This window comes from Lactuca serriola, chromosome 8 (assembly GCF_051521515.1).
Source record: "Lactuca serriola cultivar US96UC23 chromosome 8, Lser_US96UC23_V15, whole genome shotgun sequence".
NCBI classification, from domain to species: Eukaryota; Viridiplantae; Streptophyta; class Magnoliopsida; order Asterales; family Asteraceae; genus Lactuca; species Lactuca serriola.
This window is the reverse complement of record NC_136415.1, coordinates 7,733,158-7,748,661: the sequence shown is the minus strand read 5'-3', so window position 1 is coordinate 7,748,661 and position 15,504 is coordinate 7,733,158. Positions and strand designations below refer to the sequence as shown.

The window sequence follows — 15,504 nt, the reverse complement described above, 5'->3', positions numbered from 1 at the left end:
AGTCCAGGATACCGCTTCAAAAAACCCTCCATAGCCTCCCCAAATTCCACACAAATCGCATCATAAAACCTAAAACCGCCCCAAATCATCTATTTCCCTCTAAAATTTTAGTTTTAGCTTTCTAAAATTTTCATTGCGCGCCACCTCTTCTGTGTTCCATAGCTGAATTCCTAAACCATTCTTTCTGTAAAACATCCACATTCGACGCCATTCCGACCTCTATTCCGGCCGTCCCCGACGCCTAAATCGCTCCACAAGCCTCCTCGGTTTCAATACGTTGGCATTTTCGAGTTTCTTTGTCCAATAAGGTATGTATATATATCGATTTGTTTTCTTTTTATACCTTAGGAATCTGTAAGAATATGAGAAGAATATGAAAAGATGATGATGAATCTTTAGAATATATGATAAGATGAACACGTGACTATAGTATTGATTTTCTTTTTGTCAAAAAGCGCTATTACTTTAGGTTATATTTAGGAATCTTTAGAATATGAGAACAAACTATATGATGTCGGGAATCTTTAGAATATGTTTAGAATATGAGAAGATGTTTTATTCTGTTTAATAAATGTAATATTTAGCCCACATATATGGGGTCTACCAATTTTATTGGATCTGTAACTTTTATGTGGATTATGTTTTTGTTTTTTTTGTAATATACTATTGTATTGGAATATGTTATACTCTAGTGTTTATCATGGATAAAATTATTTTTAATTTGTATAATGTTGTTAGGTTATAAAAATGGATGAGGTAAGACCAATAACAAGAAAAAGAGGTCAACGTGGTATTGCTGCATTCAAGAAAAATTATCGACCTGAAGAGTATAATGTTAAATTCAGTGATAATAATATCCCAAATGGTGGCATGTCAACCCAATTTATGTCTTGGTTTGGCATGAATGTTCAACATAGGTTTCCGATAGATGAAGATCCGGGTAAAGTTAAAGATAAATATTTTGAAGATTTATGGTTGGAAGCTAAGGTATTATATTTTAATTTATTACAAATATGAATAATTTGTTAGTTAGTTATTATGTTTAACATTTTTTGTCTTGAAATTGTAGAAGCAATGGAATATCGAGTCTGATGACATGAAAGATTATATGAAGAGGAGAGCTGTTAAACTTGCATCAAATTTTAAATCAAGGCTAGTTTCAAAATTTGTAAATAATGAATTAGATGCATGTGCTGTATATACCTTTATACCTCGCGATGTTTGGGATAGATTCGTTGCACAAAAAACTACCCCTGAGTTTTTGGTATGTTTTAATTGTTTATTTATTATTATTATTGATAATATTATTAGTATGTTTACAAATAATTAATAAAATTTTGTTGATATGTGTGTAGGCAAAAAGTGCAAAAGCTAAAAAAAATAGTGCTAAAAAGAAATCCCAAAACCACGTAGGACGAGGTGGATGGCCGGGTCTTGAAAAAAAAAGCACCTATTATATGGCCTCAACTTGTAGCAAAATATGAGTTTCTAGAAAGCATACAAAATGAAATGTCTAAGTTGTATTTAATGTCTTTCGCAAAAAAAGACAAAGAAACCAAGATGTATGATCTTCCACAAACGGCAATTGAAAATTTCAAATTTTTGGTAACAATTATGTTTTTCAAATAATGAGACTTTGATTATTTTTAGTAAATAAATGTTACCAAGTACTTTTTTTATATAGGAACGAGAAGAGAAAAATATGATAGCCGATGGGAGCTATTATCAAAATGAGGAAGATCCGTTAGTTAGGCTTTTGGGGCTCGAGCACGGGGGGCGATCACGGACAATATCCAATATCATTGGGCCTACCAAGGTTTCGGGTGGATTGTTTAAGAATGTGAAAAAAAGTTGAAAATCGATACCGCGGGTCGACACGAACCAAACATTCCGTGAATCTAATGGTGTGTCCGATGGACGATTGGTAGAATATCACCTATTGAGGTAATATATTTATAGTTTTTATATAAACTTATATTAGATTTATAGTTTTTTTTGTATGATTTGTAGGTTATGACAGCATGTGATTTGCTATTAAAAGTTGCTGATACTGAGTTGAAAGTAGCTTCTGGTATGGCATGGCCAACCTCAGAAACGGTTATACATTCAAAACCAGTAAATGAAGGTTGTGTTAAAGTTCAAGTTGATGAGATCGTAGAAATATATGAGAACTTGTCTGTGCATGCCGTAACACAAACGGATGAAGTTGAATTTGTTAAACATCTGCTTCATAGCATCGTTTAGTGGCCGAGATATGCATTAAAGGTATATTTCTATTTAAATACAAAAATATATTTTAATATAGTTTTATTTAAATATTGCAATCTATTTAGCTTGCAAACAAAACACCGAGCAAGTCAAATAGTGGTACAAGAATGGGCTCGAATCACTCCTCTCCACATATACACGTTGATGACACCACAACCTCATTTTATCGTCCACAGGTAGTCATAGTCGACCGGTTCACTTTTATAAAATGTTGTTAATTTAGTTTTATTTGTTAATATTATAACAATTTGTTTGTTATTTTAGTTTGAGGAAAACCAATTTCCTTATCATCATCAAATGGATGCTAATGAACCTTTTCAAGGTGGTTTGGTTGATATGGTTAGTCTTAAGAAAACTTGTTTTATGTTTGTTTCTAGATGTTTAATGTTTGTATACAATCATATGTAGTACTAATGTTTTATGTTTGTTTTTAGATATTATCTATGAATCCACAACAAATTGATTTAAATGCACTCGGATCTGGGTCCGGGCCCAGGCTAGAACGTGAACGCAATCCCGATCCTGAACTCGAACCCGAACCTGATCCCGAACCCGAACCCGAACCCGAACCAGAATCTGAATCCGAATCCGAACCAGAAATCGAACCATTTGCATGTGTAGATGATGCTCTTTATATATCCTTGAGCAAAGTACAACAAAAAAGTCCTAAAATTCAAGCTATTGCTTTTCAAGTAGCAGACTTTTTTAAGAATGCACATGGCACATATATTTTTTCACCCAGAGGGATGTATCGCAACAAAGTTCGACTTCCCATCCTATATAACGAGGTGTTACAGTTATTTTTAAGGGGTTGGCTTGATTATAGCATTATACATTGGTTTGCGATGTAAGTTATTATACTTTTAATATGGTATAATAACATTTAGATATAATTAATTTTACTAACATTGTGTAGTATATATAGGTGTTTTTCTAGGTCTCCCAATTCCGAATGCGCTTTTTTTGATTCGTTACGCATTGCAAGATTAGATACGCAAATAAGGTTTACGGCTGTCGCCGAACATATCGAAGAAGTATTTTCGTATCATGAAAGCAAAAAATATTTTATTGCTCCATATTTACAGGGGTATTTTTTTTCTTTCCATAATACATACGCATACATATACACACTACATGTATATGCTTACTTGTTCTATATATTTTATTTTTGTAGTGACCATTGGGTTCTTTTTATCCTATGTCCGAATAGCAAATCTGCTTATATTCTGGATTCTTCAAAAAATGATGAAAAGAAATCAGACGAATACATTTTTACTTCTTTGATAAATAGAATTTTCCCGGGACAATTTCATAAGTGGGAAACGGTAAAGGTATGTTTTTTGTTTTTTTTTATCAATTTATTTCAAGTGGTTTGAAATATTTAATTGGGAATTAAATGTAGTGCTATAAACAAAAAGGTAGTTGGGAATGTGGATATATAGTGATTAAACACATGCGAGAGTTTGTTGAGACCATTCAACATGATTTTCAAAATAAAGTAAGTGTCTAGTATATATTTAAAATATCAATTTTTCTATCTAGTTGTATATATATTTATATAATTTGTTTGTTTGTTGCAGTTTTGGAAAAAGGAGATGTTTGCTTCGCCTGATAAACTTGAAGATATGGTCTTAGAATTGATACCGCATTTGATTGAAATGGTGAATGATAGTCGGAAAAGAACTCAGTAAGAATTCATTAGGATGTTTTGTGTTTTATTATAACTAAAATTTAAACTATAAATTAATTGTTTTTTGTGTAATGGTGCAGTATTTTGTAATACCTTTTTGTTTATTGGTATTATTTTTTTTTACTGCCATTGATGGCAACCAAATTGTGCTATTTAATAGAGCGTTTTTTTTTTTTTGCCTAAGATGGTTCCATTTTCTAATGATGTTGACTGTAAGCATCAACAAAACTGATTTATGGTATTTTATGTTGCCATTATTCGTATTGCAGCCTCAAAAAACTAACAGCATCAAAAATTAATTCTATTTAGCATCAAAAAATAACTCTATTTTCTAGGGCTAACAGCATCAAAAAATAACTCTATTTACCATCAAAAAATAACTCTATTTTCTAAGGCTATTTAGTAACAAATAACTCTATTTAGCATAAAAAAATAACTCTATTTTCTAAGGCTATTTAGTAACAGCATCAAAAAATAATTGTGTTTTTCTAATGCTGTTTAAGAACCGCCTCAAAAAACAAGCATAATTCATGAAGCTCTTTTTATATGACGGTTTTGTACATTTTCTAAGGCGGTTTAAAAACCGCCTCAATAAACAAGACGGTTTTATAATGCTATATTTTTTGAAGTGGTTGAATAACCGCATCAAAAAATAAAATAAACCTCTTTATTAAACATCTTCTGTACTAGTGTTTCAAATTATTTAAAAGAAAATATTTTAAGTTGTTTGATTTAATTTTCTTTTTTAACTTTTATTACAAAGTTCATTTATTACCATCTCATTTATATGTACATAATAATATAAATCTGTGTCAATATGATATAAATTATAAGATACTGAAGATCGTTATAAAATATGTGTTTTATATCATTATAAATATACGTTTTACGTAAATCATACTTGAATATATAATAAAACTCTACAGACGTTAAAGTCCATAAAAGAATAATATGTGTGAATTGAAAATAATAATGTACGATTTCAAAACTAGATACGATTTCGAAACTAGATACAACTCATCATGAATCATCAACTTTAACTATAACTTATTTGTAATTTATCTTAATACAAAATCTTACCATATTACCAAAATGTGAAATTCAACCAACTTCTTATTTACAAATAATGTAAATAATGTCAGGCAAACAATTATGATGCTCATCAATATTTTAACCTAGTTCCACATATCATGTTGATTCAAACATACGGTGCTATTTTTTGTGCAAGATCTTATTTTTAACCATGGCTGATTCGATGTTTAGTGTAATCAAGCAGAACATAATTTTTACGCTTATATTGTGTTCGTTTCCTTAACAAAAGAAATGGTGACAATATGCTTACATGCATGCACATATATATAGAAACACACAAGAATTTATAATTAATTAGTCTATAACAGATTAAAAAGAGTAAAGAGATTTTAAATTAAGAAGTTTTAGTGAGATGGAGACATGTATAATAAAAATATAATTTATATAAAAACCAAAGCCATTACAAAAGGCTGTAGTTATATAGTTGGAGGATTAACATATTATTCATTAGAAAAACAACTCGACCTAAATAAAGGAAAAAAAAACAGCACACAAGCCAAGACCATAAAAAGAGTGTCCTGCTGGTGCTTCAGCCACTAACATTAACATATCTTCTTTCTCTTGGGTGGGACTTATATGCATATATACTTTGATTATATATATATATATATATATATATATATATATATATATATATATATATATATATATATATATATATATATATATATATATATATATATTAATTAGCTAGTTGGTTAATGGCCATGATTGTTGGTGGTGGCATTGTTAAATCCCCATCGACCTAAACGCATCAGGAAGGATTGTACCTCCGATGGGTTACGAAGTGAGTGCAAAGCCATTGTCTCTTTTGGTGTGGATGATACTATTATTGGGTACCCTTCAATACCTCCTTCCCTCAAAACCTGAATTAATTAATTAATTAATGCATGCTAGCTTCACAATTTCAATTTCAATTTCATATAGTATATATATAAATACCTTGAAAGCATCCTCATCTGTAGTATCGTCTCCGATGTAAATGGGGAAGACATGATTACTACTAGTGGAATTGTGAAAGCCCAAAGTGTCGAGAAGATACTTAAGAGCATCGCCTTTGTTCCAGCCGATACACGGCCGGATTTCCAACACCTTGTTGCCTTTCGTCACGTGGAACCCTGGATTCTTCGCAAGCACCGACTCCACTTCCGACTCCACTCTTCCGTAATCCTGCCCCCATGTACACCCCACACACACATATATATATATATATATATATATATATATATATATATATATATATATATATATATATATATATATATATATATATATATATATATATGTTAATTTCTATGGACTACTACTACCTTTAAAAAGAATAATAATTTACACTTTTAGTCCTCTATCTATCAATAGCTGCTTTTTGCAATTTTGGTCTATGCATGTCATTTTGGTCCTTATTTGAATTCTTGTCCAAAAACAATATTCTACCAATTTTGGTTCTTAGTTCATTTTTTTAATAACGTTTTCTTGTTCCATGTTATAAGTAAAATGACTATAACTTTTTTTTTTCAAATACATAGTTATTTTATTTTAGACTTTCAAAAACACATTGCATAAATCTCAAACGGAGACCATATTTGCCATAACTTTTTTAAAACAAAATTGAAAAAATCACCTATGCATAGGACCCAGAAAATGTAATTTTACTCAAAACTATATTCATATATAATAAATTACATTTTTAGTCCCTTAGCAAGTTATTATGGCTGTTTTCTACAATTGCGGTCCCAAAGAATTTTTGTTGTAATTTTGGAGTTTCCAATTTGAAATTCTTGTAACGTTTTCTATCTATTACTTAAGAAAAAATAATTATTTTTAGTCCTTAGGTATAATGATTTTTTGCAATTTTAGTCCTAAAAATACAATCACTTTTTTGGAACATGATAAAAACGTTAAAAATAACCATCGCTAAAATTACAATAGAAAACTCGTCGGGCTAATTGCAAGTAACTAAAAACGTAATTTACTCGAAAAATATATTGATTTTAAGAATGATGATTTTTGCATACCTCATCCTTCACATGTCGGTAGTGAACAGAAAGACAAAATCTGTTGTCCTCAATAGTCACCCCTTTTATGTTTCGTGTTCTCTCCTTGACCTCGATTAGCATCTATGCCACGTGTCAGTCAATTAAACCAATAAAAATGTTGAACAATGAATCGAAGCAATTTTGCAAATACATGTTAATTGTTTATGTTTATCGTACCTTCTCGATTGTCGACAGAAAATCCTGAGCTGGTTGGAAGACGACGAAATCATTCCCCTAACAAATATTATACGTACGAACATCGTATTTTATGTCAGTATACATACAACTATTGTTATTATATAGTACTATATAGAAGAAAAATTAGAGATACGTTAATTAATAATTAATAGTAATAATTACCTCGTTATCTGATATTTTATGTAGATACTTGTTATCATAAGACACATTCTTGGGAGCGGGTCCCATGGTATCCATCCCATGACTCCCTGAGTAGTACACCTTTTTTAACTTAACAAAATCAAAAACCTTTTCGCGACTCCTCCCACTGATTATAGCTGTTGGGAAGTGATCCGATACATCGCCAACAGCTGTACGCATCTGGATATTAATTATACGTTCAAATTGATTATTATTTATAATTACATATAAGACAATTAATGAATTTAAAAAGTGGGTTAAATTCAATTAATTAATTATTTTGTTGAAGTACCTGATCAGTCATGAAGGCACGCTCTGGGTCACTGACGATGGGTGACAATGTGCCATCATAATCTAAGAAGACGACTATTTGTTTCCCCTTTGATGCATTGATCATTCGTTGGAATGAGGTAAGAGCAGAAGGGTGTTCTTTCTATATATATAAATTAAACAACCAAGTTGTGCCCAAAATCTTTAATTAATAATGAAATACCAAAATAAGATTAATTAAGATATGAATTATGAAGTGACTTACCAACCAAGAAATGTAATTTTGGTCGATTGTGATTGGTTCATTAGGCATATTATAGCCACCATCGACATGATCATGTCTGGATTTAGACATGAATTCAGATTGTGGTTTTGTGGGTAGCCATCTTTGCATTCCTGTTGCCTCATAAAGCTTTGTTGCTACATTCTATTATATTGAAAACAATACGGAGAAATTAAGCAGGCAGAAATAATTAAATAAACAAAAGAGTAAGGACTAAAAAGTGTTATAATTAAAAAGGGTAAGAAAAATAAGAAGAAATCAATAGGTACCATGAACTTGGACCCAACCATTGTCCCTTTCTTAGCTTGTGCTTGTGTACTGTTAATTTACCACAACATGGATCAAAAAGAAACACTCATTAGAATGATTATTAAAATGACAAAACACACCACAACATGGATCAAAAAGAAACACTCATTAGAATGATTATTAAAATGACAAAACACACCACAACATGGATCAAAAAGAAACACTCATTAGAATGATTATTAAAATGACAAAACACGCATGCATGGGAAAGTAACAAGAACAAGCTGACTAAGTCAAAAATTATTATTATGTAAAAGTTATAAACATCGGTTAATGGTATCTGAAAAAAAAAAAATAACTTTAAAGATTGTTTAGTGTTAATGATAATGATAATGATAATGATAATGATTTCCATGTTTAATACTAAAAAAGGTAAAATTAAATAACAATATTACGTAAAGGGAGATGGATGTCAACATATATGTTCCATGCTACACCCACAGATCCATCGAATCCATCGGACTCTTAGCACCCAGGAAAATAAAAGTAATAAAAAAGCTATACGTTATTCAGATACCAAATGATATAAATTTTTGTCACGTGAGGTAGTGACAAAAGAATTTCGAAATGGAATGTGGAGTATGCACTACATTGATTAAAATATCATTCGTTTAGGAGTGTAAAATATGATGATAAAACGATATAATTTTTTTAGACCGAATAACGTATAAATAAAAAATACTATTAATTTTAGTTTTATACAAACATGATTAAGTTATGAATTGAATAATAAAAAATGTTTCTTAGATTGCACCACAAAATCACTTTTGATGAAAGATCTGCATTTTCTTGTATATGGGATTCTGCTTGGAATATATGTAAATTAGTAGAGGAGAGTATGTGCACGCGCATTCAAAGACGCGTGAAAAGTGGGATGCAAGTCTCTGGCCTATAAACTGACACAAATGAAGAAAAATGAAAAAAGGTCCATTTGAACTCTAGTTTTATAATCCAAACATCAAATCTTAAAAGTCGGTGTTCAGATCCTTTATAGTTTAAAATAAAATTTTAAATTTGCACTATACCAAGTCACCACAAGAACAAACAAGTGTTTCTTTTCTTTCAACCTCCCATAAACAAATAATACAAGTGAAAATATTTAATGATAAACAAACATAACTTCACTTTTTAATATCATATAAAATGAAACAATATTAAATTTATGAGGCAATAGTATTGTATTTCTTCAGAAAATACAATATATTACTGTTCAATTATTCAAATAGATCTGTCAACTGCAACATGGAGGGGTTCTCTTTATTTTAATACACTTCTTTAAGAATTTATTTTATTTTTCCCCAATTATTGACCCTATGTATTTTATTGGTTGTGTTCTACGAATTGAACTGAAGTGAAATTATTGTCTACCTACATTCGTGTATGTTAAGAATTCATTGTATAATAAATAGCCTAAGAATCAAACACAAAACAAAGCCTATAAATAATTTAAAGCAAATTCTACTAATTGAAACAGGTAAGAAAAATAGTGTAAAGATACAATTGCATATGGAAAAAAAAGGTAAAAGTGGAGCTATAATTATGTTATGTACAATGGAGCCAAGTTTGTCAAAAGGCAAACAATAGAAAAATATAAGGTCAGAAGCATCTATTAAAGAAGCTAAAAAAATCCCTCACACAAACTTCGGAGTTACCACGTATTTATTGGGATGCTACCAAAATTAATTATAAAAATTAAAATAAATATCTTGAGTAGTAAACAATTATTTGTTATACGAGGAACAATGGATGTAAACTCGATAACTATATTAAATTATTACATATTTTATGTATATATATGTGGTCATTAATTGTCCAAGTTTTTCACAACAAAAATTAAATTTCTAATGATCCCTAAACTATAATATTAGATTAAAAGTAAATAAAAGTATCACAAGATTCTAATGTATATAAATATATATAAGAAAATAACAGTGTAAATCAATGAATTTTATTCTAGCATAACCTTTTTACCTTCAAATCATTAAAGTAAACAAATCTTGGAAACCTAGTCACATTCTAAAAAAGTAAGCAAACAAACAAAGTAGAGATAAAAAGAACATAATATCTTATTCTATACGTATTATGATTGTGAATTACAAACCTTAATTCATGAGTTATGAGCAACTTTTAATTAGAATCTCTCAAGCTTGGAGTGCAAATAAGCGTAGAAGTTAATCTTTGAAATAAATGGTAATATTATGTATTATTATTACATGAATTATATTCATAAATTACATAATAACTTTCAATATCTTTCAAAGTATATGGTAATAACAATATATCATCGTGTGTGCTTTAAATGATACTACTATCTAGATCTATATTTCTATATTATACTATAAAATACATATTTGTTTTCTTTCATTTGAAACTCTCAAACTTTTCAAATTTCATTATAATATATATTTATTAATTTAAATATGTTATTAAATATAAAATATTATCATACTAATGGTATATTTTTTAAATTATCAATATAATATACTTAAAATATTATGTCAGAAAATAAGTATAAATCTAAATATCAAACAAATTTAAAAATATTCAAAAACAATTTATTTTAAATTAGTTTAAAACATTTAAATCTTTTAAATATAAAACTACTTAGATATGTCAAATTAACTAAATTTTTTTCCAAATAAATTGCCTTTAAATTAATTAACAATAATCATATTTAAAATAATATAACCTTATAGATTATATTACATTGCCTTACAAAAAAAAACATCAAATAAATAATTTATAAATTAATTAATCATAACATTAAACATAATATTAAATGGAAATATATATATTTAGTTTTCTTCACACCTGATTTTAGTAACAATAATTAAATAATACGATATTAATAGATGATATAATATAATATGATTTAAAATTATTACAATTTTATATAAATAATTAGCGTAAGAAAACCATTATTTCATATTTAATATTAAGAACATGATTATATTAACCTGTTTTCAATATATCGAGTACATTTGATGTGGAGGTGAAGTGCACGCGCTGGATTTAAATGGAGCTATGTGACTATCGCATGGAAAAATAGAAAACGAACAACGAACTGCTTCGTTTGGTATGTTCATGAATCATAACCTACTGATTTGTCGCTAAGAAAAAGACGAGGAGTAATCGGAAAAACTAGCGCCACCGATTTTCTCTCCGTTTTTAGATTTTCCGGCGAATGCCTGGAAACACGCCGTAGAAATTCGTGCACACAACGGCCATCACAGCCGATAAAAAAAAAATCTATCGTATATGCGACAAAAAATAAAAACGATGAAACAGAGAGTGAAATCGGAGTCAATAAAGCGTCATTGATGATTGAATGCTATGAGAAACACACTGATAAAAAGATTCATAAGCAAGTTGAGCGCAAAAATTCGTTAACGATTGAACAAAAAACGAAGATTAATGTATGAGAGATACTTACCAGTTGTACAGGATCCGGAAAGGATTTACGGAGAACTTGAGAGGAAATATGAAAAGAGAGCAGTTTTAGGAAGGAGAAGAAAAGGGTGAGCGGAATGGGTATTTATAGATAGCATGGGCTCTTACGGAAATTATTAATGATACTTTTACATTTAATTATTATTATATTTTCAATTTGGTTTTTACCGAAATTATATTTTCAATTGGTTAATACATAAAATTAAAAATAAGCTATAGGTTATTTTGCTTTATTATATTTAAATTTGATTATTATAAGATGATTTCAATTTCTTGATGGTAACATTTGATTGAATTAGACACAACTTCTTGTTATCAGATCCAATAAAAAATATATCAGACGCTATAAAAATAAATTAGACGGAGTCTGACACAACATATTACCAGATGCAGTAAAAAATATATAAAACAACATCTTATTGTTAACATAAAAGTTCCTATAACTTTAGACAATTTATTTGAACAAAAATACAAAAAAGTTGGTAAAGACAAGCCAACTATTACAATATTTACCAATTTTATGAAATGTGCAAAGTGTGATCTTAAAATGGAAGCTTGTACATTTAAATGTAAGTTTGAATATAGACTATATATGTTGCTCATGACACTATTGATTATATATGTTAATGATGGTATATTATTAGTTTTAAAGTCATGTACATATCCGTGAAATTTGGCATAAGGCTTAGAAATTTGCTTCGTAAGTGTAAGTAAATTATGTCACTGATTTTTGAGTGTGGTGCTCTTCATTTATAATTCGTCAAGTTAACTATATCACACGTCAAAGTTGAAACAAAACCAAATAAAATAGCATTATGATGAGTCCGTGAGTTGCATACATTTCATATGTTACTCATTATATCTTTTAATATTAGTGTTTTTTTTTTCTTTATGAGTTCGACGATATTTGGCATCATGCTTATTAGGTTGCGCACGAATCATTGGATCCAGTACTCGTGTCACTTAAAGTGCCAAAACTTTATAAAGTAATGTTATTTATTTACTTTGGTTATTTTCGATCATTTTTGTCAAGATTGAACATCTTAGTTTTTATTTGTCTGGTGCTTTGGTTTATTTTCTAACAATGAAAGCATAACACCATGTTAAAGGGAAAAGAGCTACAAGTTGATTAACTTTATAGAAAGATAGCAACACAAAGGAAAGTGGAAGAGTGCACACTGTGTCACAATATCAAACTTATTGATAACTTCATAACTAGAGTATGGGGATTTCATGGAGAACTTAAATAATTTTTCAAACTATAAGGGTCTAATTTGTAATAAGAAAATTCTTAGTGTTCTGTTATATTAAATAGAATAATTTACAGAAAAGATCCCCTAACTATCTTTCTTTTTACTCTCACCTAGGTGAAGGGCTGATGGGATCTCAACTAACGTACTAATCCTTCATTCTTCAATCAACAAAAAAAACACAATGCATTGAATTGTCATTGTCGTGAAGATATTCCATTAAAGATTGTCATGTTTTTAGTGTAAATGTATTAAGGTGTGCGTTGATTTGTCAAAGGTTGTTAAGTTGAGATTGTCTACTGGTTGGACATTAATTTGTCAAGATTTGGGTTTGTTGACCACCATTGACTGATAAAAGATTATATGAGTTACTACAACTTTAAAGTTAAAAGACACGCCGACAACATATAACTGACGATAGAGTAAATTATAGTTTTGGTCCTTGTGTTTAATTAGATTCGTACTCTTAGTCCACTCTTTGGGAAATGGACAAAACGCATCCTTGTAGTTTCCCAATCTTGCAGTTTTGGTCCTTGATCCATATAAATAAACTATATTGCCGGATTGCCCTTTATAATTTATTTTACTCTTGTTAAAAATATAAAATATATTTTAGGCCTACCTCCCCTAACCCTCCATCCCAACCTCACTGTCTCTCTCCCTTTCTTCTTTCACCACGTTCAAGAGTGCCACTCTACCCCATATTTCTTTCTTCCTTCTTCTTCCCAATCAACATAGAATCATAGTATTGGTAGATGATTGAGATTGACGGTGGTGGAGCAGATGGGGGTTTGGTTACTATAGGAAGCAACGGAGTCACCAAGATTGGGGAAAACGTGATGAAAATATGATGGCGAAGATGGTTGATATAGTGTCGAGGATATGATAGTTTCGGAGTCGGACAATGTGAGTTTGATTCGATGAGCCATTTATCATAATTGGTATGTTAGTTCGGTTGAAATAGAAATTGGCGATGGAGATGAGATATCCACAGGTCACTGGAGTGATATATATATATATATATATATATATATATATATATATATATATATATATATATATATATATATATATAGAGAGAGAGAGAGAGAGAGAGAGAGAAAGAGAGAGAAAGTTTGAGACATTGAAGAGGGAGATGGAGGATTTATGAGATATGAAGGCGACGAATCAATAGGAGTAGCAGGATATATCAGATCTGCTAGTGACAAATCAAAGGCAAATGGATGGTGATAGGTGGTTTTAAAAGGGGACAGGGAAAGGAGTCGATGAGAAGGAAGGTACTTACTGGCAAAAAATCATGTGTTCTCATCTTCTTGTGTTCTTGGAAAAATCACCAGCCATGATCACCACTACTGAATCTCCTTATGTCCATATTGAGATAAAGGAGACGAACTGAAATAGATGTGTTTTGATTTTCTTGTGTTGGTGTTGATTGATGATGGTGGGAGATGAAGTAGCGGTGACGACTAAACTTCAGGGATGTTTCTGATGGTGAATGAGAGAGATAAACATGATGGGTTGTGGTGGGGTGGGATTAAGGTTGGGTGGGTATGGTGGATATTTTTTATATTATCAAAATTTATAATTGAGTAAAAGAAAATAGAAAAAGAAATTAGAAATGGGCTTATAGTCTATCTATATGGATCAAAGACCAAATTTGCAAGATTGGAAACCATAAGGATGCGTTTTGTAAATTTTCCAAAGGTTGGATCAAAAGTACGAATATACTTAAACCATAAGGACCAAAATTGTAATTTACTATTGACGATATGAAATATAAACATCAAAGTTTATATATTATCAATAAGGGCCCACAAAATTATACCACAAAAAATTAACCAACAAGTTACCAGCTGAACCAAAAACGTTGGTAGCCAATATATTTAGTAGTCAACATTCTTTGTCGGTAGTAGCGTAGCAACTAAGCAATCTTGGTACGGTAATGATACAAAATTTTGAATATTATGGTAATACCTTACCAACCAATTCAATATATATATATATATATATATATATATATATATATATATATATATATATATATATATATATATATATATAAGGCTAAATTATAATGTGGATGAACAACTATTGTGTGGACGTGTGGACAATGCTATTCTATGAGAATTACTAAAAGAGTATGTTGTTTAGTAATGTGAAAACATTCAACCTCACATAACTACTGTCATTTTCATGCATTTTCACTAATTTTTATTTATTTTTCTTCTCACACATCGTTTTTCACACATTTTCATTCTTATAGAATACAACTCAGTAAACACTGTGATCACATTCTGATAGAACGAGAATAATAATAAAAGAATCTATAATAACCTTATAGACGATTTAATTAGTAAGAATACGTAATAATGACAATAGGTATGTAAGATTGAACGTATTTACAATATTAAATAACATATTTTATTTTTTATTCTCACAGAATTACATTGTACACACATCCGCACAATAGATGTGAAT

General features: G+C 29.7%; 1 protein-coding gene across 1 annotated transcript; it reads right to left on the bottom strand.

Annotated features, from left to right (window-relative positions):
- Positions 1-5,720: 5,720 nt before the first annotated feature.
- LOC145068394 (putative trehalose-phosphate phosphatase C) lies at positions 5,721-11,822 on the bottom strand. Its single transcript, XM_079015355.1, has 9 exons — positions 11,760-11,822; positions 8,287-8,335; positions 8,000-8,161; positions 7,757-7,897; positions 7,447-7,644; positions 7,264-7,320; positions 7,066-7,167; positions 5,993-6,220; positions 5,721-5,916 (listed from the first exon to the last, which is right to left on the bottom strand). The coding sequence occupies exons 2-9, from the start codon at positions 8,305-8,307 to the stop codon at positions 5,749-5,751; spliced, it is 1,077 nt and encodes a 358-aa protein (XP_078871481.1). The 5' UTR covers positions 8,308-8,335; positions 11,760-11,822; the 3' UTR covers positions 5,721-5,748.
- Positions 11,823-15,504: the final 3,682 nt, after the last annotated feature.

Bases quoted from the DNA above. Each gene is read 5' to 3' on its own strand.
- LOC145068394 (XM_079015355.1), bottom strand. From the start codon at position 8,307: ATGGTTGGGTCCAAGTTCATG. The intron at 7,898-7,999 runs GTAAGTCACTTC...TTATATATATAG, and splicing joins AAAATTACATTTCTTGGTTG to AAAGAACACCCTTCTGCTCT. The intron at 6,221-7,065 runs GTATGCAAAAAT...ACATGGGGGCAG, and splicing joins ACCGACATGTGAAGGATGAG to GATTACGGAAGAGTGGAGTC.